This window comes from Platichthys flesus, chromosome 11, assembly GCF_949316205.1.
Source record: "Platichthys flesus chromosome 11, fPlaFle2.1, whole genome shotgun sequence".
Lineage (NCBI taxonomy): Eukaryota > Metazoa > Chordata > Actinopteri > Pleuronectiformes > Pleuronectidae > Platichthys > Platichthys flesus.
The window spans coordinates 25049448-25075866 of NC_084955.1; the positions used below are offsets into that span (position 1 = coordinate 25049448).

A 26419-nucleotide genomic window follows, 5' to 3' on the forward strand; every position below is an offset into this window, starting at 1 on the left:
GAAGGTTTCAGCCCCAAATGAACGCAAGGTTCAGTGTGTAGAGTTTAGTGACATCTAGTGGTGAAGTGTCATGTTGCAGGTGAACACCCCTACCCTAACCCCCCCCCCCTTCCAAACATGACAGAGAACCTGTGGAAGCTTCAGTTTTCATTGAAACTCAAAAGGTTTAGTTTGTCCAGTTTGGGCTACTGTAAAAAAACATGGCTGCCTCTTTAGAGAGGACCTATTCCTGATGCGGATATAAAGTATTTACATATAAAGTATTTAAATATAAAGGGACGACTCTAGGGTAAAGAAGATAGATCCTTTCTCCTGAGTCTTACACACTGGACCTTTCAAAGTCAAAGCTCCATCTGGCTGCTGGGGTCTTAGGAACGAGGCTGTGATGACACAGACCCGAGGGGATTTATTTTTATTTCCCTGTGTCATGGTTTTGAAGAAGTGGGACATGAGGAGGTTCGCTGTGTTCTGTTCTCACGGTCGCAGTCGACACAGCAATTACTTTCTTCTCAGCTTGTTACGTCGACAGGACTAAACAACGATCTGTCAAAACAAGACGTCAAAAATAACACAACAGCAAGATTTTTAATCACAGGGAGACGATGTGTTATGTCAAGGACGCAAAGAAATATTCCTGTGAAGGAGATTTTGGATTCATCCTCTAAATCATCTCTAAAGAGAATCAATCTGTCCTCATCTGATTTACATTTACTGTTTATTCCAGAAAAGCTACAGAATGTAAGGGCCACCAAGACTAAAGCAGGAGCTGCCTCAAGGCCCTGATCATTCCAGTATGTAATGTGCTTTAACGCTGAATAGTTAACACATTTTGAATTAATTAAATAACCACAAACCAACTTAAACATAATGAATATTTGTGGGTCAGGGAACCTAAGTCCCTGATGTTGTTACCTGCTTTTTAATCCAGCCCTGGAAAAAATCTAAAATAAACAACTGGTGTTCAGAGCAGAAAATATGAAAATACAATTCATTCAAATCAGTTTTGGGTTATTAGAGGGTCCACAGTGAGCGGTATGACGAGTATTTAGTGTTTATGATGCTCCACGTGAATATATCAAAGCAGTAGCTTGGTCATCAGCACCAGTTAACTTCAGGATTAAACTGACACCGCGTCTCTAATGCAGACAAACCTCTTTCCTGTTTGCTGCTAATGAGACGTCACCTTGTTTGTGTAGTGATTAACACACTTGTGTCTTGCAGCTCTGAAGCAGCGTCGCACTTCACCCAGAGAAGTGGTGGTCCAGTCCAACACCTCCATCTTCCTCCCCTGCCCCGTGCACTCCTTCCACGCCACCTACCGCTGGGAGAAGGACAACTGCATCAAGAACTACCCCTGCCTCTTCTCCGGGGACTTCTGCGTCCTGGGGCCCACCTTCAACACGCCCCTGAAGGAGGGCGTCTTTCGATGCATGGCCACCGAGGACGGGTTCAAGGTGGAGGTGATCTCCGTCAGGCTGGTGAACGACGGCCGGCTCCTGGCCGCCTCCCTGGCCTCCACCTTGGGGCCGTCACTGCTGCTGGCCGTGGCCGCCCTGTGGCTCCATTAACTGCAGCTAACGCTAACGCTAACCGCTCATCCTTACCGGCTCCCGACGACCGGGAGCCCCCGTCAGGAGGTCAGGTTCGCAGAGCATTGCACTTCATGATTGGGTTGTCGGTGCCAATTTTCAATTTTTAGAAAGAGTTATGGATTCAGTGATTTTTAGCATAAAGCATCAGAAGGTCCATGATTTGATTCGATCTGAAGTGAGTAGGAGTTCCTGTCCATGAACTTGATTCAATCATAACTAGATGCTTTGCAAACCTTTCCTCTCTGACTCGAAAACAAACATATCCTATGAGTTGGGCAAAAAAAGAGAAAACAAACCAATACCAGGCCAATTGTTTTTATCATTTCTCTACTTAATTTGAAATTGACTTGATTGTTGCTTATTTGTGAATCTGTAAACCTTTAATACCACTCTCTTACATCCCATCCTTCATCTTGTTAAACTTATAGCTCATTGGTACTTAGTAAAACGTCTGGTATTGAGATTTAAAAGCCTTAACACTTCTGGGACATTAACTCCTAAGCACAATTTTGCAGTCGAGGCAGAATCCTGCAGACTCGGATGCACTTGGCGCTGTGGTTAGTGCAGCTGAGTCCGACAACATCACCGGGAGGAAGTGTCAGCTTTCTGACAGGAAGTAGGCGGATGGGCACCAGCTCATTCTCGAACATCACTGTGTCTCAGCAACTCCTCCTCAGGCGAGGCAGTTCCTGGCATATTTTTATCAGATGGCATCAGACGTGGTCGTTGCACCTTGTTCACAGCTTTGTCCATTTGTCTTTTCATACGCTATCGACTCCTCCCACAGATCAGAGCAGGACGGTCGCTCTCTTCAGAGGATGTGAACGTGAAGTAAAGTAACTTATATAATTATCGAGTGAGAAGCAGAACAGCCTCAGACTCTCACAATCTTAAAAACATGAAGCCATTAAATTATCAAATTCATCTCTATCAACCCACATGAAAGTTTAATTCTGGATATTTTCTGTCGGGTGAATCACGAGGAGTCAAAATGTCAAACTGCTTACTGATTATTTTTGGCGAATTTCTTTGAATTCACAGAAAAAAGAGAGATCAGGTTTTTGGGAAACTGAGTGAGGACGACATCACTTCCTGTAAACCTGCCCTGGTGCACGAGGATGTGAACAAGGTGCTGAAGCGTTATCATACGTTATATTTCATAGATTGCCGGGAGAGTAAAAAAACAAAAGGCTTGTGATTAGATCTGTGAAGTTTGTTCTGTATTTTATTGCTCTGCAGATGCTGATTTTCTACCATTGCTGCCTCCTTACGTGACAATTTGTCTTGATGGTTTGGGTTTTTATGCCATAGTTAGAATGTGAAATGTAACCATTGACTGCTTCGCCTCTTTCCCCGGGGACGGCAGCGGACGAGACACTCGGACAGTTTTTCAATCTTGAATCTCGATGCTGTGAAACATACTTCCCTGATGTGCAGCAGCATCACAACCAGCGGCGTGAGATGTCACCTGACATCTCCTCACGCAGCTGAATCACAGCTCCATGTAAACAGAAAGGAGGCGTGAATGGAGCTGCTCTCCAGCTCAGCAGTGAAATGACAGAAACTACAGCGACCCCTCTGAATACTGAGCAGCCGAGTGAGGCAGGAGAACTGAGCGCTGATGAATTATGCAGCGGATTAGCATGTTCCTCCAGAGCTTTCAGAATTACCATTCGGTGATGTTACATAAATCTGCCCGTGCCGAGCCTTCCACAGCGGCAGGAATGTCAGTAATAGCTCATTAGTGATTCCTCATGCGCCGTATTAGGGAATTTATTAAACACGGTCAGGCGTGTTCTCAAACCTCCAGCCAGTGTCGTGCTGCTCGCTCGGTTGTGTGTTGCTGCCCGGTTGTGTGTTGCTGCTCGGTTGTGTGTTGCTGCTCGGGGCCCTGCTTGCTTTCTGCACGGATGTGGGCCAAGGACAAGAAAAGAAAAAAGCTGTGTCGGGCCACCTTATTTACAAAGATGCTTCATCTCCTCCCCTGAACCCTGAGTGTGTGTGCAACATCGGCCGTCCCCACAAACACAACCCCCCCCCCCCCCCCCACTACAGGTCCAACATGCAAACTAATCATCTTTGTGTCTCTGTGTCGCCGTCAGGGTGGTAAGCGAACACCAGCCTCCTGCCAAGCGCCGGTGAACCTTCGGCACTTGGCTCCGTTGTGCCGGAGACTTTTCACAGGAAACTAACTCGACAACACAAACGTGTTGTCGAGTTAGTTAGTCCTCTCAAACCTCCTTTATACTGTAACTGCTGCGTGTGTCGTCATTCAACTCCGAACGCTGTGATCAGAGGAAGAGAAGCCGTTACTTTACTATTAGGTCAAATATGATAATCTTCTTGTAGTATTTATACGCACACTTTGAACAAAATTGTGTTGTTTAGGAATTAGGACTTGTACTTATACCATTTAGAACTGACCAGTACCAGGAAATACGCCAATACTACTTCTACAATCAAGTAAAAGTCCTGCGTTTCAAATCTTTACTTCATCACAGAAACATCAATCTGAATATTCTGATATGTTGAATATGGTAAATGATGTGTTTGTATTTTCTGTGGCTTCTGGCCTTTAGAGATTTGGTGAATGAAGGGGAGACAGGAAACCGGGTCAAAGAGCCGAGGCCAGTCCGAGCACCAGAACCAGTCAGGTCGCCCAACCACCACAAAAACAGTAGTTTAGATATTTCAGCTCTGAAAAAACAATAGTGACCATCAAGAACCCGACATCTGTTCATGTTAGCTTGCATGCAATTGTGTTTCTTTTATCTTCTGTCATGTTCCTCCCTTGACGAGGAGCTCCGGTCCCCAGGCAGGAGGAGTCGTCCTCTGTCCTCGTCCTCTGTCCTCGTCCTCGTCCTCTGTCCTCTGTCCTCGTCCTCCGCTCGACGCGTGGGATCAAACACAAACAGCATCTACCAACACTTGAGAATCCACATCTCCTCTGTGTTGCAGTCTTTGCTTTGATGTGGAGATCCACACGGCCGCTTTATCCACATTCACTAATCGCTCGCTCGCTCCCGACTCGTCTCCTTCACAGCGAGCTCTTGATTTGCCTTCAGGAAACCATCGGCGAGGAAGAGGAGCGGGTCGCCGCTCTGTTGGCTCCGGGGGTTCGAGTGCAGTACATGATGTGTGCCCTAAAATCTGTGTCTTGATATAACTAATTGAAAAAAAAGTAACATGCCAAACTATTATTATTATGAAAGGAAAAAAAAAGAGATTTTTATTGGTGCCATTGCCGTTTAATGCCATCTCATTACATGTATTTTTAAATAACAAATATCTATAGTGCGATAGATATTCATGTAACAAATCCATATTGACATGTGTTTCCCCCGAACATGTGCCGTGAAAATTAATAAAATATAACTATAAAAGGAAGAATGTCTCGTCTTTATTTGAAAGCAATGAAACCGAATCCCTTTATGAACATATTTCTATTGATGGATTTTCTATAACATGTATTTTAAATGGATGTTAAGGTCTTTAAGAGTCTCTGATAAAACGTCTTCCCTTAAATTATTACAAGTGACACAAAGTTTACTAAACTGAAGGGTTTTCAAAGTAGAAAGAAAACAAATAAAGTTTCTTATTCTACTGCAAACTGAGTTTTATTGAATGCGTTTCGGGCGAAATTTGAATTATTAATGCTGCTAAAATTGTTGTGGTCACAAAATTTCTAATTTCATTTTGTTGAACCAAGTGACGGCAGCAGGAAAGGGAGGACACCACATGGGAGTCAAAGAAAAATGATTAGTTGAACAGTAAAGTCAAAGTGTTGAGGCCGCAAACAAATAAAACATGAAGATATGAATCAGTCACTGAGAACAAAGACCCGACCCCCAAATCAACACAATAATCCTATTCAACAAAATCCACTGACATGAGTCAAGTGTCTGTTGTTGAACGCTCAGCGCCTCCTGAGCGTCAGTTTGAATTCTACGGTCACTTCAATCATGGAGTCTGAAGCTGGAGTTCAGTTCCACCAGCTCCTCTGAGGCTCTGGTGTCAGGAAAACCAGCAGATGACAGGGAAACCAGCAGCCGACAGGGAAACCAGCAGCCAACAGGGAAACCAGCAGCCGACAGGGAAACCAGCAGCCGACAGGGAAACCAGCAGCCGACAGGGAAACCAGCAGCCAACAGGGAAACCAGCAGCCAACAGGGAAACCAGCAGCCGACAGGGAAACCAGCAGATGACAGGGAAACCAGCAGCCGACAGGGAAACCAGCAGCCGACAGGGAAACCAGCAGCCGACAGGGAAACCAGCAGCCAACAGAGAAACCAGCAGCCGACAGGGAAACCAGCAGATGACAGGGAAACCAGCAGCCGACAGGAAAACCAGCAGATGACAGGGAAACCAGCAGCCGACAGGGAAACCAGCAGCCAACAGGGAAACCAGCAGCCAACAGGGAAACCAGCAGCCGACAGGGAAACCAGCAGATGACAGGGAAACCAGCAGCCGACAGGGAAACCAGCAGCCGACAGGGAAACCAGCAGCCGACAGGGAAACCAGCAGCCGACAGAACAGGGAAACCAGCAGCCAACAGGGAAACCAGCAGCCGACAGAACAGGGAAACCAGCAGCCAACAGGGAAACCAGCAGCCGACAGGGAAACCAGCAGATGACAGGGAAACCAGCAGCCAACAGAACATTGCACCAGAAGCCTCGGCCCGATGAATGTTTTATGAGTGTTTGGACCAACCAGTCTCCACCAGTGGCAGAAGCCTGCAGCACTGGAAAAGTTCCATCTTTTGTTCTATCACAAAATATGTTAATCTGAACAGGGAAGCGTCTCCGCTCTCGGCTACGATTCCTCTGTTTCTAAGAAGATGAGGAGGAAGGAAAGTGCAAACACAAAGAGCAGCCGCAGCATAGGGTGTCGGGGGGGGGGGGGTGAGGGTGGAGGCAGCTCACCTCCACCCTCACCCCCCTCAGGACGCTCCAACGCTGAGTCACAGAAGCCTGAAGGGTTTCCTGCGTGTGGAATAAACAGGTGACACACTCAGACACAGCTGCCGTCAATCAGCAGCTGAATCACCGGCAATGAGAAGTCCCCCCCCGCCCACACACACACACACACACACAAACAGACACACACAAACTGCCAGTCAGGGTGTGTTTTTCCATTAGTGTGAAGAGGGAGATTCAGATCCATTTGTCTTCATCCAATAATTTGGTTTGTGACTAATGGAAAAACTCACATTCCCATCAGCCCCTGCTGGACCCTGTGTTCTGAGCTGAGGAGTGAATGTGAGCGTGTGAACTGAACAGGCAGAGTGACTCCACGAATGGATAAAGTTATTTTAAAGAAGTTATGTTATTGCCAAACAGAGAAACACGACCTCTCGCTCCGGTGACACGAGAATCTTCACTTCCTGAAGCGAAGAAGAACAAAGAAGTTCCTTCATCACGTCTCTGTTTGAATCTGAAGCCTCGTTGTTTCCAACAAGGAACACGTCAGACAAGGAAGCCATCAAAACATATGATACTTTACTTGTTAAGGAGTTTTACATTGTTCTGCAGTCATCAACAACAACACACACACACACACACACACACACACACACACACAGACAAGGAAGCAGTTCACATGTCAATCATCTTAGAGGAAGGAACACAGTCACAGAAATAGATTCTAACCATCGTCACAGAAAATCAATGACTCTTATCAAAGAATTCTTCTTTCAGCACGCAGGAGAGAACGTGGAGTTAAATATGAATTAAATAACTAAACATTAAACCGTTTCTATTGGATTAAAAGGTAAATTATTACCCACGGACACAGTTTAGCTTTTACAAACCCAGGTTTTCAGATATCCATCTCCTGGAGGCTTTGGAAATATTTTCTGCAGAAGAAAAAGTGGGAATAAAAAATGAATAGAAGTAAAAAACAATAATTATGAGCCAGAGTTTACAGATTTATGAAGGAACTTAGTCTGTGGTGCAAAGCTCAGACTTCTTCAAAATGCAGCTTATCTTTAATGCCCGCTGGCGTCATTAATATTTTAGGACTTCAGGATTCAAACAGCAGCCGACCTACGTTGGTTCTGAAGAACTGATCCAGGACCAGAGTTCTTACAATGAGATCAGCAGAGCAGCAGCAGAGGCTCAGTATCATCGTCACACCCGGTTCAGTGACCAGATGTTTGAGGATTAATAACATTATCATGGTGAAATTAACATAAGAAGGAAACTATATTTTCTTCCAGCTAATTTCCAACAGCTATTTTTATTTGAACCAGTCGCTGTTTGTTGTTGTGTGTTTTTTTAACGGCTGTTATCGGCTCCTCATTCATTCCTTCTTCTCAGTTATATATTATATAATACATCTTTATAATTAATATTTGATGTGCATATTCTGTTATATTATATGTAAGTGCTGAAAGTAATTAATGTGCATAAAGTGTTGAAGTCTTGAAGTCTGGGTTGGCAGCAGAAATCCATACCTCAAAAACTGGGACATTCATAAAACTTATAATAATTATACAGCATGAAATAATCAGTAATCCTTTGGTCTTGACAGATTTCCTTTGAGGTTCTCAGTTTTTTTCCAGTCAAGGAAGCAACGTCTGATTTACAGTAAACCTGAAGCTCACATTCCTGAGAGAGAGAGAGGGGGGGGGGGGTGGAGAGAGAGACCAAGGTGCCACAGGCGTGATCCTCCTGTCAACAAAGACAGAGCGTCTCAGATGCAGACAAGTCCACAATGTGTTGTGTAGTCAAAGTGAGGGAGAGGAGCAGTGTGTGAGCGGCGGGGCCACGGTGAGTGTACTCCTCTGTGTGTTTCTTCATGTACGAGACAATGTCCTGTGTGCATGTGTGTGTGTGTGTGTCTGTGTGTGTGTGGGGAGTCTCTGCTACTCTGTCTGATGACCTCTTCTCTCTGATTGGCTGCTTTCAAGGAGGTGCAGCGTATTTCTGTGTTTGAGTTTCTACGTCTCACTTGTCACCTGACGAAGGTCCAGAGCTGAAACGTTGTGCGCGTTGTTGTTAACACGTCCAGGAGAGAGTGTGTGTGATTCCCCTTCTCTCACCTGCATGGTTCACTGAGCCGCTACGTGATGAAGATGTTAGATGAAGATGTTAGATGAAGATGTTAGATGAAGATGTTAGATGAAGATGTTAGATGAAGATGTTAGATGAAGATGTTAGATGAAGATGTTAGATGAAGATGTTAGATGAAGATGTTAGATGAAGATGTTAGATGAAGATGTTAGATGAGGCTTCGATGCAACACTTTCACTGTGTAGTCACAACAGAACTATGGTGATATGAACATGAGTTACATGTAGTCCATGTCCTCGGGGGGGAGGGGGATTGTCCTGTCTGTCTCTTATTTGAAGTATTTGATCCAGTTATCAGGGTTGAGCCGTTTAGACGGAGCAGCTTTATCCTCCAAGTTAAAGTCTGGACCTGGATTAATGCTCATGATTTAAATTGATTTCTTTGCGCTGCCTCCAATAATCCCAGTGTTGTTTTTATTAAAAACCTGTTTGAGAGGCCAAACCCCAAAATGAAAGTAGTGACCAACAGCTGTGACCTTGATTTGACCCTGAAAACCACAGATCTCTGAGTCCTGAGGGAAACCGTGACCTCCTGTGCTCCTCTGATCGTCCCTGTGTCCGAGCTGTGAAGTCTTCAGTGTGTGTTTGTGTTTCGAGTCTTTAAACAACACATCTGTCCACTGTTTGCATGAAGTAACAAAAGGAACAGGAGTGACAGACGTAAACATATGATTAAGAACATGTTTGTTAATCATAAAAACATCTGCAGGTGGAGCTGATTGTTTTTCTAAGTGAGGACATTTGAAACTCTTATTCTTTTTAGTTCTTGTTCCAACTCGAGGTCCACGGGAGTTATACCAGTCGGGAACTCATTTCTCTGATTATTCAAGCATCACTAATAAGTCGAGGTTCCTTCCCAGGCAGAGCTTGTTAGAAGGAGGGAATCAGTGCTGGGGTTTTTTATGCTGTTGATAACAGTCATAATAATAAACCTAACAAGAGACTGATCCTCTCCAAGACCAGCCCCTGAGGTGAGGAGCTGGTGGAACTGTTGGACACCTGTGAAGCTGCTGGTGTCTCTGCTGCCTGATTGAAATCTGTGGATGTTCCAGAGAGAGAGAGAGAGAGAGAGAGAGAGAAGAGAGAGAGAGAGAGAGAGAGAGAGAGAGAGAGAGAGAGAGAGAGAGAGTGTTAGTTAACGGTTAAAACACGACTCGGTTAAAACACAATCGTTAGGAGACTGAATCTCAGATCATTCAAACTGTTTCATTTCGTGTTGCTCGTCTCATTCTTTACTTGTCCCAGTTATTGTGGGGATGGAAGCGAGTGGACAAACCTGAAAACAATAAACTGATTTGTTTCTTTATCTTTGCAGTGTCACTACTCGTCTTTTTCACAAACCATGACATCGATAAACTGCTCGTTGTCCTTGAGCCTTGAGAGACTGTCAAATTAAAACCAAGTGGCTTCAGGTCCAAACACGTCTTTTTCAAGTTTGAGAAAATTCGTCGCAAAACCGTTTCTTGTGATTTTTGGACGAGAATCTGCTTTTTTCTTTTGTCAGTTTTACATTTAAAATATTCACATTTTTAAACCATTATCACAGCAGCTTGTGAAATAGGAAAAAGACATGAGAAGCTTGAAAGTATTGCTTTGTGTTCTTTCACATGAACTTCTTGATTTATGTTTTTTTATCTCTTTGTAAAGTTGATGGAAGTTTTTGGTTGATCTGGTTTAATAGAGAAAAACTCCAGTGACTCTCAGACGTGTTTATTCAGATTAACACTTCATTCAGGGAAACGTTTCCAGTTGAAAGTCATGAAGAACAAACTTCAGTGAGACTCATCTCAATACTGCGACTTTGTTCACACACATTACCAACGTTATTGTTCTGGGTTCGTCTGGTATTAGTATCGGTTATTATATTACTCGGCTGTAAACAAGTCCTCCACCTTCATGTACTCATATATGTATTTGTCCCTCCCCTTAGACGATAGACCAATAGGAACACACCAGCAGCACCACACCTCTGTCCTCACAGTAGTGATGATAATCCTGTGGTTGTTGATGAAAGAAATAACATCACCAGTTTCCCATCAGACATGGTTCCAACTTCCTCTTAACAAACAACTCTGATGCTGTTTGTGTTGTTTACAGACACAAGTCTTAATCCAGCTAGTTGCACAGTCGAGTTTCGAGTCACAGATAAAATATTGCCCCGCCCTTCTCCAGGTATTTCTCATGAATGGATTATTCATTCATCACACATCAGGACAGTGTGTGCTGTTCACATTGCTCTGTGCCTCGTCTACACAACTGCACATTGTATTCACCTTCGTCAACGCAACCTTTATTTTTAATAAATATCTCCGTTCAGACGAGAAGACACAAAAAAATCCAAACGCTCAACACACGTCAGGCCAGTGTGTTGTGATTAAAGTCTACGTCAATGTTCCATCAAACAACACTGAAGAATGTTGAAACTCAAAGAAGACGCCGTCAGTTCCTGTGTATGTGGAGCAGTGATGCTAAACGTAGCTGCTAACGTGTAATAAGACCTGGATGTGCAAAACCAGAAGAAGAGAAACCGGTTGACAGAGGGTTGTTGTTGTTTCTGGCGTCGGTTCATTGCACAAAGTAACACAGGGTTATCGTTTTACATTGTTTTTGAAAATCAGCACTTATTAAAACGTCCTTTTAAGTGACTTAAAACTCAGATTATGTGATGAGATGAATACCATCACGTTTCCCTCAAACCTTATTTCAGTTTTTCCATGAAACCCCTTCATCTTCTTCTTTTCTACCCTGAAACCTCTTCGGTGAAGTCATTTTGTGTGTCCCTCTGAAATAAACGTTCTCACGGTGGAGATACTTTGACTTCTCAGTTGCGGCTGGAGAAGCGGAGGTGGAACTAATAAGGTTAGCGACGCCTCTGAGCCGGCATGTTCAGTACGAGAGCCCTGAGACCAAAACACCTAAAGAGGATTTCAAGGTGCTGATGTTATTAGCTCCACTTGTTTCATGAGTCTAATTTCTGTAATTAAGAAAATCATGAATTCCTCAGGCCATAATAAATCATGACAAGTCCCACTGGGATATGAAACCTTCAGAAAACCCAAGTGATGATTTACAATAAGTTATTATTTGTTTTATGACATTTCCTGCTATGACAAATCAAAATAGTAATAAACAGTTTTTCTTGATGAGGACGCAGACACATAAAATACTTTTACAGCTCAATCATAAAGTGTCAGGATTTTGTTTTGACTGGTCCAGAAAAGATGATCAGTTCACCCCTCCGCCTTTAAGCACAACACAAGCATAGTACATATTTAATTTTGCTTTAATAAAACGCTGTTATCATCTACCCACGCTGAGAGTTTGCATGGTTAAACACCGGAGATGTGAGAGGACATGTTGACCAGGGAGTCGAGGGTTCACAGTTTGTGTGTTCTCTGTTTGTACGTTGCACACAAACCTCGTCGAAGCCGAGTGAGAACACGTCTGCTGCCACATTCATGTGTTTGCCACCGACTATTGACTGCTGGGTAAATATCAGAGCCAGTTATTGAGCTCTCAGGTGACTGGATGACGCCAGCCGCAGCTTATTAAAGAGTTTAATCAGTGATCGAGCCGGTTGTTTTTGTTTCTGTGACGCCCTGGTTTGCTGATTGACTTCCATGTGTGCAGATACCATAGATAAACAGTCTATGGTGCAGTTAGAAGAAAACTGTGTTCATCCTACCTGGTTTATCTGCAGTGAAGAATTTATAGTCAAAACTAAATTTGCTTTATTACTCTGCTGTTGTTTTTTCAACGACACAATCCTCAGATCGGAGTTCACAATTTTTCAAAATTAATCAGAATCAGAATCAGAATCAGAATTCTTTTTATTGCCTTGTATATTTTCACATACAGGAAATTGCCTTGGTGTGGTTGGTGCACTTTACAAACAACAATATAAAAACAACAATATAGAGCAATATAAACATCAATATAAAAAACAACAATATCGAAAAAATAATATATACAGTAAATGTGTTGTGTTCGGTTTTAAGGTGCAAAGATTGGTGGTAGTGCCAATAATGTAGTGTTATAAATTATGTGCGAGGGTGGGGGGGGGGGGGGTCAGCAGAGTCAGTGTGATGGGGGGGGCTTGTTTGTGAGCCCCACTGCCATGGGGAAAAAACTGTTCAGCACCATAATTCCACCCTGTGGAGCTTTAGAGCAAAAAAAACAAGTGTTTTGCTTTTGACTCTGAGAGAAAAGAGGAAGTGACTCCATGATTATTGCTGCAATAACATATTTCATCACCTGCAACTCCCATAAATGTCTTTGTCAGTCTGATATTGTAAAATAATAATAATCAGATTATCAGAATAATCACAATCCACAGGTCTTCAGGCACTGATGTGATTTATCTGAGGATGTAGAAGAAAAGATAAGTTGAAAGTATCATGTGTCCAAATCACATCAAATCAAATCAAATCAAATCAAAGTTTATTGTCACATGCTCCAATGACAGCGTCATCGGAGCAGTGGAATTCTTATGACATGGCAGGCAAACATCTATGTAGTAGGCGACTTTACAAAATGACAAAAAAATAACATACTATGTAACATAACATATAACATATAACATAACATTGTAACATATAACATATAACACAGTCCACACTGCTCTTCACTGGGCCCTCGACAACACACACATGTGAAGCTGATGAGATGAACATTTCTTGAGATGCGAGTCACATAAAGACGTGTGTGTGTGGAGTAAGTATGTAGATGTTCCACACCTAAAAATGAAGGCTGAATAAATGTGTTCATTTTCACATCGTTAATGTGAAATGTGTGCGGACTCAGGATTAACTTTCAATATCCGTCCTCTACACGTCACCAGCTGGTTCCCAGTATGAACAGTGAACAATGATGTATGAGAGTTTATCTCTAAGGTAGAGAAACAATTCATATTTCCATCGTATGCGCGTTCCCTCTGGGTTTCCCGCTCGTCCTTCCAGTTTTCTATAAGAAGCTGGCAGTGAGCCTTTGACCGGGCGGAAGGGTGTGTGTGTGTTTAATGTGTAGGTGGCTCAGGTTGTACGGCCTGTTTAACCTGTCAATCTGATTGTGTGTTGACACGGAGATGAAGCAACGCTGCTCGTCTCAAAACAAGGAAATGAACCCAGACATGCAGGAGTGAGTAGTTGGCACGTCTCTGTGCACATTCTTCACAGATGAGGCTGGACATGACCAACCAGTGTCAACACAACACGACCATGCAAGCCTCTCCTGTTCACAGACAGGCTGCAGGCTGGTTAATGTCAAACCAGCTGGGTGGATGTGGGGAGATGGGAACACTCGGCTTCTGTTGACCTCGGTTTGCCCTGACACAGATTTTCTGTTCAGCTCGGAGCAAAGAGCGATCGTGAAGTCGGGCGACGCCTTTCAACTTCCACCCACTGTCCGGAAAGGCCACTGAAATATCCCAGAGTGATCAGTGAGCGTAGCCACAGGATCAAGTATTAAAGAAGACATTAAAACACATGACTCACATGCATATCGCCCACAAAACACAACCTGGGGGGGTGCAGAGTCCAAGGTATGTGTGCAGACTCAAACTGTTCCTGACAGATAAATGAATTATAGAATAAAAGGAATCTGAATTTGTACCAGATATTTTGTTTACACTGAATAAATGGAATAAAATACAGAAGCAATTCAATGCAGAACAAATCTCTGGTTTGGAACATTTAATGTAAGAACAGACAACACTTCTCTACATCCTCCCAAAGATGAAGCCAGAGAATCCATGTTAGGGGCACCGCCATCTTGCTCCTTTAATTTACAACCAGAGACCCCCCAGTGGTGATGGAGGTGACCTGCGGTGAACCAAGAAGAACAACACAAACACCTAGTGGTTACTACATGTGCAAAACACAATGAACTCGCACTTTACAAAAGTCTGCGTGAGTTCCCAAACCTTGTTATTGTCAGATTCTAACACAACATTTTACAACAACTGCAGGAGTTTGACTGAGTCAATATTATCGATGTTCATCAACAGTGTCAATTTCCACTAGCAGCTGCTCACTGTTGACCAGGGCAGATAGACGTGGGGGGGGGGGGGGGGGGGGTTGTGGTTTGTCCCTCACGTTATATGGCGAGGAAGGAAGAGGAAGAAAGACGCAGTAAACACAGGATGACAGAAAATCTGCAATACTATACTACATTTATTGTCTTTATCTAGAAAACAAACAATGACATTTTTTGTTAATACTTCAAAATTGAAACAGTTCCAGGAGGAACAGGAGACATTAGACAACACATCTCCCTCCTCCTGACTGGAAGAGCTCAAAACAACAACAGGAACAGGAACATCCTTTAATTTCAAGTAAATAAGGAGCGGTGGATTTATATCACCCTTCTCCACACGGACATAAATGTTTATTCAAGTCACGTCTCCTGTGGATGAGATAAAACCAACGCTGCTTGCTGAGTGGTTGTAAAGTTTGACAGCTCCTCACATGTGAGTGTGGAGCCTTGGGCCATATAAGTAAAGGAGAGAGGAGGGATTTGAGAGAGTCAGTGTTCACGGTGCTGAGCAGGAAACTGGGTGAGTGTCGTGTGAGTGTTGTTGTATCACAGGGGACCAGTGAAGCCTGTTTAATATGGATCTGATTTGTTTCCCTGTGCAGGTTAGCTGAGGTCACATTGTGTGAGTGTGTGGTCTGATTATTTTGTTATATCGTTATTTATTTTATGTTATTGTGTGTCTTTAAAAACTCTGAAAATAGACATGTATGATTTAAGACGAGCCGAGTGAAAAACAGGATCGAGGATGAGATTGTGACAGAATCAAGCAGAAGAAGAAAACATGAGTAAGCTGTTGTTTGCTAATGTATTTGTACTAAATTATAATTAATTGAATGTATTTAACTGATGTATTTTTACCTAATTATAATTATTTAATTGAATACATTGTTTTTATTTGAATAATTAAGTTAAAAGAGAGTACTGTTGTACTTTTACTCAAGTAGAACAACTTATTTGGTGCATTTACCAGACTGTTTCTATATATATAATTGTACTTTTACTTATGTTTAAATCTTCCTCCACCACATTATAAATGTCGTCCATCTATTTAATAACAAGCTCAATGTTTCCTGTTTCTTTCCAGGTCTGTGGAATGATGTGGAAGTTGATCCAGCTCAGTTCTCTGCTCCTCGGGTCTCTCGCGTCCCCGACTCCGGCCTCGACCCGCGAGGACGGAACCTGTCGCATCCACAACTCGGGCCGCTCGGCAGACTGCGTGGGGAGGCAGCTCACCGCCGTGCCCCGGCTTCCCTCCACCCTCGAGTACGTGGATCTCTCCTACAATAATCTTCAAGCTGTCCACGCTGACGACTTCCTCCGGCTGCCTCTGCTGCGCATCCTGCAGCTGCAGTTCAACAACATTTCACACATCCACACGGATGCCTTTAAACACAACCCACTGCTGGAGAGTCTTAACGTCTTCAACAACTCGCTGGAGGAAATCCCTGCCGGCGCTCTGACGCCTCTGTCCGACCTGAAACAGCTGGACATGTCCAATAACCTGTACAAACACGCCACTCTGGCTGAGAGCTTCTCCAAATTGGTGAAACTCCAGGTTCTGTCGATGGGGGGGCCCCTGGTGATGGGACTGAAGAAAGCAGATTTTTTGCCGCTGAAGAACATCAGGCTACAAAGTTTTGCAATCAAGTGTTCCTCCAACCTGAGCTACTACGAGCCCGGGAGTCTGGAGGTCATCCGGACGAAGCAGATGGGTTTCGATATGGCCTTAGATCAGCGGCCGGGCGCTCTCGTTCACATGCTGCACGACATCACCAACAACAACTTCAGCGTCATCCAGTTCCGCAACCTCTTCGAGTACATGTACTACACGGGGGAGGAGGACATCTTCCAGGGTTTGAAAGACATTAATGCGCTTCAGCTAATCATCCACAGGGGGAAATTCAACGAGCATCTCCTGAGGATGGCTCTGATGAACCTACAAATCGGCCTGATCAGAAGATTGAGGGTTCAGTACATCGACTTCGCCCGTTCACCCACATTCAGTGACACCGGAGCAAGTTCCAGGATCACAAACCTGACGATTGACAGGTTGGATCTTTGGTGAGTATCTTCCTCTTTGTGTCCCATATCCACATGTTGAGATGAATCAGGGGATGAAACCTCGATATCAATCACAACATCTCACCCTGTTTTTATATCATTGAATAACTAATTCAAACCAAACTTCAACAAACATCAGTGTGATTAGAACAATCTAGAAATGACATATATACTAAGCCATTAGGGCCTAGGGGGTACAGTGGGCGCTCTCCAACACGAAGGTTGCCGGTTCAATCCCCACTCTTCCCCATCTGCATGCCGAAGTGTCCTTGGCAAGATACTGAACCCCTAAATGGCCCCTAATAAATGTTGAGTGTACTAAAAATGTAAGTCGCTTTGGACAAAAGCGTCAGCTAAATGACATGTAATGTAATTTTGATCCATGTCCCATCCACTAACCTGGTGGAGGCAGGGTTTATGACCTATGCTGAAGCAATTTTCAGAACCATAAGCAGAAGTGTTGTGAGATTAAACGTGAGCCTCGTTTTTCCTGCCGTGACTCCGGCTTCATCCCACAGTCCAAACACGAGCAGACTGGGGTTAATTGATTAATTGGATGATCTAAATTGACCAGAGGAGTGAATGTGAGTGAATTGCACTTTTGAGACTGAGTATTTGCTTTTTCTGTTTCTTTCAGGTATATCAGTAATCCTGATGTGCTGCGGTTTGACTGGCGCTTCACCTGGTTCAACAAGATCAAGCAACTTTCTATTCGGTACGTTTACTTCAACTACGTGCCCTGCGACTCCTGGGTGGAGATGGAGGGTGTGGAGTTACTGGACATCTCCTACTGTCGACTGCAGAGTGGCTACATCTTCAACCAGCGCTGTGAAAACAAGGGCACCATGCCAAACCTCCACACCTTCAACGCGAGCAGCAACGAGCTGACGAGCTTGAGGGACCTGTCGGTGCTAACCAGCGACTTCCGGCAGCTGAAGGTGTTGGACGTCAGCAACAACAAACTGGGATCTGCTGAAGAAAGTCGCGACTGCGTTTGGACAAACATCACTCGTCTCATTGCCCACCACAACCAGTTTGTCACTGAGGCCCTCCTCTGTCTGCCCACCACGGTGCAGTACCTGGACCTGTCCCACTGCGACCTGGACCAGCTGGACACGACGTTCTTTGAGAGAGCTACCGACCTGAGAGAGCTCCTGCTGAGTGGGAACAAAATCAAGTTCATCCCATCGAAGTGGACAAGTCCGCACCTGCAGTTTCTAGCCTTGGACGGGAATTCGTTCGGCCTCATCAGCAAGGCGTCTTTCCAGGGCATGCCTGAGCTGTCTGGCTTGAGGGCGGGAAACAACCCGTACCACTGCACCTGTGAGCTTCACGCTTTCGTCCAGGAGACGATATCACAGGGAACGGTCAACCTCACCGACTGGCCGTGGAACTACAGGTGCTACCACCCGGAGGCCTTCCTCAACACGTTTGTATCCCAATACTTACCAAGTCGAGTGGCCTGCGACATGAAACTCGTCATCCTCATCTCTGTGGCCACCACTGCAGCGGTGATCCTGATATTGATGCTGATCTGCTACATCTTCGACCTTCCCTGGTACACGAAAGCCACCTATCAGATCATCCGAGCCAAATACAGAGCGCACAAGGAAAAAGCAGCCGGGGAAATGGGCACTTTTACGTATCACGCCTTCATTTCCTACAGCCACGCTGATGCAGACTGGGTGAGGGACCAGCTGTTGCCCTGTTTGGAGAACAATAGAAACCCGTATCGTCTGTGCATCCATGAGAGGGACTTCATGCCGGGAAGGTGGATCATCGACAACATCATTGAGAACATTGAAAACAGTCGAAAGGTACGAACGCATAGTTTTATCATTGTCTTGCTCACAACACTCTACTTTATACAGAGAATTGAACAAGCCCATTTTTGGCAAGTGGGTTATAAATAGAGTTTGAAAGTTTGAATCAGCTGGTTGAGGCATTCAGATGTTTCCAAAAGTGGTGATACTGGTTCTCAACAGACTGAAGTGAAAGATGATGTGTCAATCAAAAGGCAGATATCAGAAACATGAAGCAGGTTGTTCCGTTCATGTTTGGTTTCGACTTCCATGAAAGTTTGTAGAGGGAGAAAAGAACTCATAACATTTGGATTGAATCGGTCCAAATAGACAGATCCAGAACCCGGGGGGTGTTTTACAACATTTTTGTCTGGGACTGGAATTGAAGCAAATGCAGTGCCTGGAATGTGTATTCTCTCAAATGAACAGCAGGGGGAGACTCCACTGGTTTGTGCTTATAGAAAATTACTCTACTTCTCACTTTATAACATCAGTAAACATTTTCCTCAGGAGTTTATGCCTCAGTCTGTGGTTTCAAGTCTTCTTCGATACACCTAATGTTTTCATTTTGTTTCCTTTCCTCCTCGTTCCGTCCTCAGTCGATATTCGTCCTCTCCCGACACTTTGTGAACAGCGACTGGTGCAACTACGAGCTGTACTTCGCCCAGCAGAGGGCCATGGGAAAGACCTTTAGTGATGTCATCCTGGTGGTTAAGGAGCCCATCGATCCCAGCTCGCTGCCCAGTAAGTACTGCAGGCTGAAGAAGATGCTGAGCACCAAGACGTACCTGGAGTGGCCCCAGCAGGTCAGCCAGCAGCCGTTCTTCTGGGAGCAGCTGAGGAGCGTCCTGGGAAAGCCGACAATGACCGGAGACGGGGGCCAGAGCGTCCAGAGCAGAACTTCATCTGTTTCAGTGATCAGATGCCCTCAAGAGGACAGCGGGGCAAAGGTAGTGAAGTGTAATCAAGAAGATATCAACTTCATGGAAAGGAATAATAACAAGCTGTCAAATCCCCGAACACAAATACCGCTAGTGGCATTTTGAAGAAAAGGTCAAAGAACTGAGGTGTCTGTAAAGGTCTGAACTCGAGTTGCCTTTCACAACGAGGTGGGAGTGAAACACCACGTCTCATTAAAGATGACGGAGAGTAGCATGATCACGAGCCGCCTGTGGGATTCTGTCAAGTTATCTGCCGAGTGTAGAGCAGACGGCCTGTGAGCGTCCGAGGCCGGCGTCCTGTTGACAGGCGCTGAATGAGATCCCCCATGTGGCACTGTGGATAACAAGCCGGGTGGCAGGACCAGGTGCTGACAGGTCTGTGCAGCCGATGGGTCTCTTTTACGTTCCTGGCTCTCACAGGTACCAGATCATAATTTGCTCCAGCTCTGATGACTCACAGCTGAGCCAAAGGCCACATGAGAGAATCACTCTGTCTGAGACGAGGTGTTCTGGGGACTGTGGACCAATTACTGACGTGTCCGGGAACATAAGAGTCAGAATCACTGTGGAAGCAGATCGTTGGATCCAGCTTCCCCTGAGTTTAAAGTGGAGATTAGTTGTTGGGAACTCGATGCATCGCGTCTTTGAATATGTTCTAATTAAGTCCTAATCTTCAAGTGGCTTCTCCGTCGGCCTCTGAGTGTTAAAGTGGCGGCTCCTGTGTTAATGAGTACGTGCACGTGCATGTCTGTAATAACTTGATCTAATTGGCCTTTTGTCTTAAGCCTGTGAAGATACAGCTTCATTAGGCTGAGTGGAGCTCAAAGCACTGCCAGGGCCAATCGTTTATTTATATATATATATGTATATAAAGACCCTGCACAAAACTTCATGGAAAATGTTTAAGACCTTTTTGCTAAATACTGACAAAAACATCCTGTTTAAGCTTTTCCACAACTATTGAGAATAATATCAGAGAAGATGCAGTTTTTTATTTATAGCGACTCATTTCACATCTAACGTGTTCTGTCGTTAAAAGCTTTTAAAATGTGGACTCATGCAGCGAGAGCTGGAGCTTAAAGGTGAAACTTTGAATCTATGATTGACAGGAAACTCAGTTTGCTTCCCTCATGAGACGTGTTGGTATAAATAACAGTATTTTGAGTTTATGATTGAAATGTTTTGTACAGCAGGCGATTGTAATATCTGTATTTATGAGACTTTGAACTTGTGCCAGTTGTTTTCTAAATGACTTCTTCCTTTCAGTATTGCATGAGTGTTGTGTATCATTATTGTTTCTCTGTTTACCATGTGGGTGTGTGGCTATTTGCAGAGATAACAAAAGCCTGCAGATGAGAGAGAGAGACGTTACAAAATCAGCTGAAAATTATTACAACAGCACAAAAACAGAAAGTCCCAGATGTTCTTCTGCAGCACAAAAAGCTGCAGACGTACAAATACAACGAGTATTTTACATATAGAATCATTTATGCTTTTGACAGACTTTTTTTATATTTTCAGAATTTCTCCATTATGGATGTTAAAGTATATTTGTACGCCTCGTTAAATGCTGGACATTTATAATTCCCACGATGCAATATTGATGTATTTATTCATTTTTTAATAAAAACAGTATTCCTGTCTTTTTAAACTTTGTTTGATGACTCGCCCCCCTCCCCCCCGCCCTGCTGGGATCAGACACGGTCGTGCTCTGGTGCACGTGTCCCAGTTCGTCACGTCAAAAAAGAAATTTCTTCTTCAAACGGGAATATCATCAAACCAAGGGAAGAAAAAAATCTGTCTCCGATGTGAGGTCGTGTCAGGTTTCCATTCATAATTTATTCCAATAATGTTGAATTCAGAAACATTTAGTTAAAAATTCATTTCATCATATGATTAAAACTTTCAGACATTGTAGGTTTAATTTGATGTTTTTATTTACTCTTGACTAGAATTATGCATCAATAAAACTTTCATATCCTCCACATGTGGACACTGATGCAAATTAATCCTTATCATTTGCATTCAGTGAACATTTCATTTGACTGGCCTGCTCTAGATTTGCATTGCCTCTCCACTTGCTCTTTCATTCAGACGTAATCGCTGCAAATGGCGTTCCAGTGAAGAGCCGGGTGACGAGCACCAGAGAGTCTCTGACGCAGCTCGCAGGTAGAAGCTGTACGACAAAAAAAAATGAGTTCTATTTGTCAGAGTGGCTGACGACTCTGTAGGCAAATGTCACTCAAGTGTACGAGTGTGAACACGAAGCAGGAAAACAGGGTTCAGAGCTCACAATGTGTTTTTGTGCCGAGTTCTTTACCTGCAGATGTGACCTAAAATGACCAAATCACAAACATGTCTTGTTTCTGAAATCGTTTCAGCCATAACACGTCAAACAAAGACAAAGAAAACCCATTTCAGCTCTGAAGGGTAAACACCGTTAACACAAACTATATTCGACCTGTGACAAAGATGATCACGTATTCAGCTTGAGACCTTTAACCTCAATGACAGAGCACCTGCAGCTCATGGTCCATTTAACAGCTGTTTCCTTTAAAGCACACGAAGCTGAGCTCAGAGGAGCCACAGACAGGTTGTGCTCTAAAGGAGCTCAAGTTAATATGGCTGTTCAAAGAACTGCACTTCTATGACAGGTGGGAAACTGCAGAGAGAGAGAAGTGTGGTTTGTGCCCCGACAGCAAACATCCTGAAATTATGATAAAACTACGCTCATATCACACAATTCATGTAAAAAATGTGACACAAATTGCTGCACATTTGTTAAAAAATCTAATATACATACAATCAAACAGAAGAAAACACAAAACAGCACATTTGGTATCATAGTATTTATTAAAAAAAAATCGTATTTAGAGAAATTAAAGACACAAATGCAGCCGTCAGTTTGGATTTGACAATAAACCCAGTGAGACTCCATGTTAGTGTTTCACCTCATCTGTTAAATGAGAAGTCGTTTTCCATCACGAGCCGATAAAACATTTGTATAAAGTTTCTGCGTTAAACACGTCACCGTTAACGGCTCATTATCAGGTTTTATTGTGTTCCTGCTCTTTCCTGCTTTGACTGATTAAACCTTGTATCCTGTGTTCTTCACCTTATATTGCAGCGCAGGCGGCCGTGCAGCAGCAGGAGTCCTCCAGAGGGGGGCGTCACTCCGGCCGACCTGCACACAGGTGAGAGGAGCCCATATAACTGATGAGGTGTGAGCTGCAGCCACTTGCACCTGCAGCCGTCAGCGTCCAGGTGAGTTCCTGCTGTGTGTCTCCTCTGCTGCTTCCACAGGGAGAGGAGGAAGAGACTCTGTGTTTGACTTGATTGTTTCCTGCTGAGTGGCGTCTGCAGTCTGATGCTCGTCTCTGCTTCAGTTAATTAAAACCAGATTTGCATTTGACATTCAAAGAGCCTTTAATTAGCTCCCAGAAATAAATTATTAGCAGCAATCATGGAGCCTAATGAAGTGAATGTGGCTCGGCATCGTTCAGCTCAGGACCTGCTCTCAGACTGCAGCTGTACATCTCTGTATGAAATATAGACTTCTCCAGGGGGCACCACTGAATGTAACTTAATGCAGGATCTGAATCCGTGTGCACGCGGCCCAGCAGGAGGTCGGTGCCTTTGTCCTCCAGCGGCTCCTGGAGGCAGCAGCAGCTTCTCAGGTGTCTGACGGTGTAAGGTCAGATTGAACTCCTCCACCTGAGTTCAGCTCAGACAGGAACACGTTTCAACAGAGTTTAACGAAGACGTTCTGAGGATGTGGTCTCAGAAACGTTCTGTAGCTTTCCAGCTTTTTGCTTCGTTCTCATGAGACTTTTCTTCAGCTCAGTTATTGATGTTGTTGCTGCAGCTTCACATCAGTCGGCAGATGGAGGAGTGAGGGTTCAGTGAATATAGAGAGAGTTTCCTCCTTCACTGCCTGAACGTCTGTTCTGTGTAGCTCTGGTAAGTGGGTTCGATCTCCTGTGAGAAGAACTGACGGAGATAGATTCAGGTTTTTCTTCTGAGTCCAACAGTTAATCACCACCTGGGGGCGCTGTGATTGAGTAGAAGCTGCATCGTGTTGTTGAATCTTCTGATCAGTCTTCAGACATCGATGGTGTTAACACTTGAGTGGAGGTTTGAGTTAGAATGGATCATGATAGTCTGAGCTGATGGTTCTTCAGGTGAAGTCCTGCAGAATGTCTCCTCTTGCAGTTTTCATTTCAAATCAATATGGTTTTAGGAAAAGCTCATTTCTTCACCTTCTCTGTAGTGAAACCTGATTTGTCTCCTCCCCCTGCAGGACTGAAACAATGAGTGGCCACCTGCAGGAGGCGATGACGAGCCTGATCGGAGTGTTCCACTCGTACTCGGGACAAGAAGGCGACAAGTACAAGCTGAATAAACGAGAACTGAAGTGCCTGTTGAAGCAGGAACTCTCAGATCTCCTGTCGGTGAGTCTCTGTCTGAACGTAGAGTCGCTGCTCCGTCGTGTAGAGCAGATTCAGTTTAGATAGTTTGAGGATTAGACAAACGAAAGTAAAGATTATGCATGAGCACTTAATGTCCATAGCACACATCTGGTTTTGGAAATGGCTCTAACCACTGGACCCTTTTTGTATTTCCTATTCTTAGACCATGCAGGGAAATCCCCATTAGTAGAAGATCTTGTGAAACAGATTCCTCTTTGGTTCGATTCTTTTTTTCTTCAGCATGATGTTTGTGTTTTCAGGCCAGCAAGGACCCGATGGTGGTGGAGAGGATTATGAGTGAGCTGGATGAAAACCAGGACGGGGAAGTGGACTTCCAGGAGTTTGTGGTTCTGGTCGCGGCTCTGACCGTCGCCTGCAACGACTTCTTCATCGACTGTGAGAAGAGCGGCCTCGAAGGCTCCAAGAAGAAGTGACTTCATTTCAGATGAAGTCAATAAACCTGTCTTCAGACAAATCATAAGCTCTAACAATGTGTTCACAGAACCTTGGTAAGATGCATCACTGTTAATCAACTATTCTGAAATAATAAAAGATTTCATCCTGAAAACATTTTGAGTCACGTCCTCCTCCTCCTCCAATCAGAGCAGCAGCTTTATCCTCACTCTTTTATTCTGAAAGGGAAACGCTGCCTCACTAAAAGCCGTTTTTCAAATAATGTTAAGTCACTTAAAGCAGCAGACTAAACTGATTCATGAAGCAACACATTAAAGGCAACAGAAGCTTTTATACAGATATTACTCTGCTGTCGCATCAATGTGACGTCAGGTCCTTCATGACCTTTTTCCCTCTGAGTGTGTTTGTGAGAAATGAGAAACTTACAGGGTGGAAAAATCAAGATATTGAGGTGATTGTGAATCTCAGCTATTGTAATTAATCTCAGTGGAACACGCACACAAACACAAACACACACACGCACACACACACACACGCACAGCTCAGGTCCAGACTCGGTTTAAATGATAAATATAATGAAATATCATCTTTACTAAACTTCCTCTTCAGTCAAGGGTCAGCAGCTTCAGAACCACACATCACTAGCGCCATCAAGTGTCTGCACGGGGCTCCTGCAGGCAGGTGACGTCATACTAACATTAGTGTTTATATTTTCATGTGCACGTGATTCAACCGTTTTTCTTTCAAAACATTTTCTAGTTTGTTTGATTCATGAGCCAGTTTGTAACAGTTGATTTGAACCTTTCAGTAAACATATTACAAAGCTGGACATGTGACAATGACGTCATGGAAATTATAACTAAATTCAAAGTAAACAAATGTATAGAACCAGCTGCATTTTTATAAGAGCAGATACACTTCAGACGATTTATTAACAGCCTTTATATGTTGATGTACTTTTATTACGTTTTTATTTCATGATGTTAAAAAGGAAACGCTCATCTTCGATAACGAGTAAAGAAGCTCATCAGGAGTAATAACACTCAAGAACCATTAACGAGGGTTAAAGCAAAAAGAACAAACGGGACAATGATCCAAAGCAGAACTCAAAATCTAACATGAACATCTTCTCACTTGAAAAAAAACCATTTTAAACATGTACACATGGGTCAGGATTTATAAATCAAGTATTTGCACATCAATATTAGTTTAAACTTAAAGCCAACTTAATTAAAATGAATGGTGCATTAACATTTGAACGCCTCATTACTGCGTCTGGTTTATTTTCTCCTTTTCAAACCCTTAAAACATCTCATCATGGTCCAATCGTTTGTGATCAGCTGACCAGCAGGGGGAGACACAGACTTCACAATGACTTCACTGACTCAACACTTCCTGTGAGTTGTCACTGATTCAAGTGAGTGTGGCTCATGGAATAAAATACATGTTTCTGTTTTTACTTTGATGGACTCATGTCATGTCCCCATAACCTTCATTTAACAATTTATAAGCTACAATGAAAAGATGAATTTTCACAACTTAACTACAAATATTTATATTCAAACTTAGATTTCATCTGTTCATTTCATTTGAGAAACTGTGAGAAATGTGTCTGTAATATTTATTTTAAGTATCAGTAGAAATACTTGATATAAATTAACAGGAATCTTTCAAATAAATGTGACCGTGTCAGTTATGGTGCCAATGTTTTGGAAGATCTCAAAATATTTCTTCATTTATTTATTTATTATAACCTTGAATTTCTTTTTTCCTGGTGAATACAATGACGCAGATAAATGTGCAGTAAACATCAGCTGATGTTCAATTTCAAGCCAAAAGTTAAAACTTACAAATAAATGCTACATTTCCAAAAACACAAACTGTATTAACGAGCGGATCTGCTCACGATGATGGCTGCATGTAACTCATACAACCTAAGAGTCATGTCCCCATTGGAAGCTATGAAAACAAATCAGTTAACTAACCATTAACTAATCAATTCATTTAGCACATTAAAAACAAGGAGTCGGCCTTA

At 43.5% G+C, this 26419-nt stretch overlaps 2 protein-coding genes across 2 annotated transcripts in view; both read left to right on the forward strand.

The window, feature by feature from the left end:
• Positions 1-4796, forward strand: part of si:ch211-113g11.6 (uncharacterized protein LOC559008 homolog) — a 31118-nt gene extending 26322 nt beyond the window's left edge. The window contains exon 14 of the mRNA XM_062400260.1: positions 1222-4796. Within this exon, the coding sequence (XP_062256244.1) occupies positions 1222-1568 (347 nt within the window). The 3' untranslated portion in view covers positions 1569-4796. The remainder of the gene's footprint in view (positions 1-1221) is intronic.
• Positions 4797-15786: 10990 nt separating this feature from the next.
• Positions 15787-24532, forward strand: tlr18 (toll-like receptor 18). The gene is made up of 7 exons (XM_062399038.1): positions 15787-16758; positions 17396-18575; positions 19160-19601; positions 21596-21670; positions 22590-22695; positions 23802-23952; positions 24231-24532. The coding sequence occupies exons 1-7, from the start codon at positions 15791-15793 to the stop codon at positions 24402-24404; spliced, it is 3096 nt and encodes a 1031-aa protein (XP_062255022.1). The 5' UTR covers positions 15787-15790; the 3' UTR covers positions 24405-24532.
• Positions 24533-26419: the final 1887 nt, after the last annotated feature.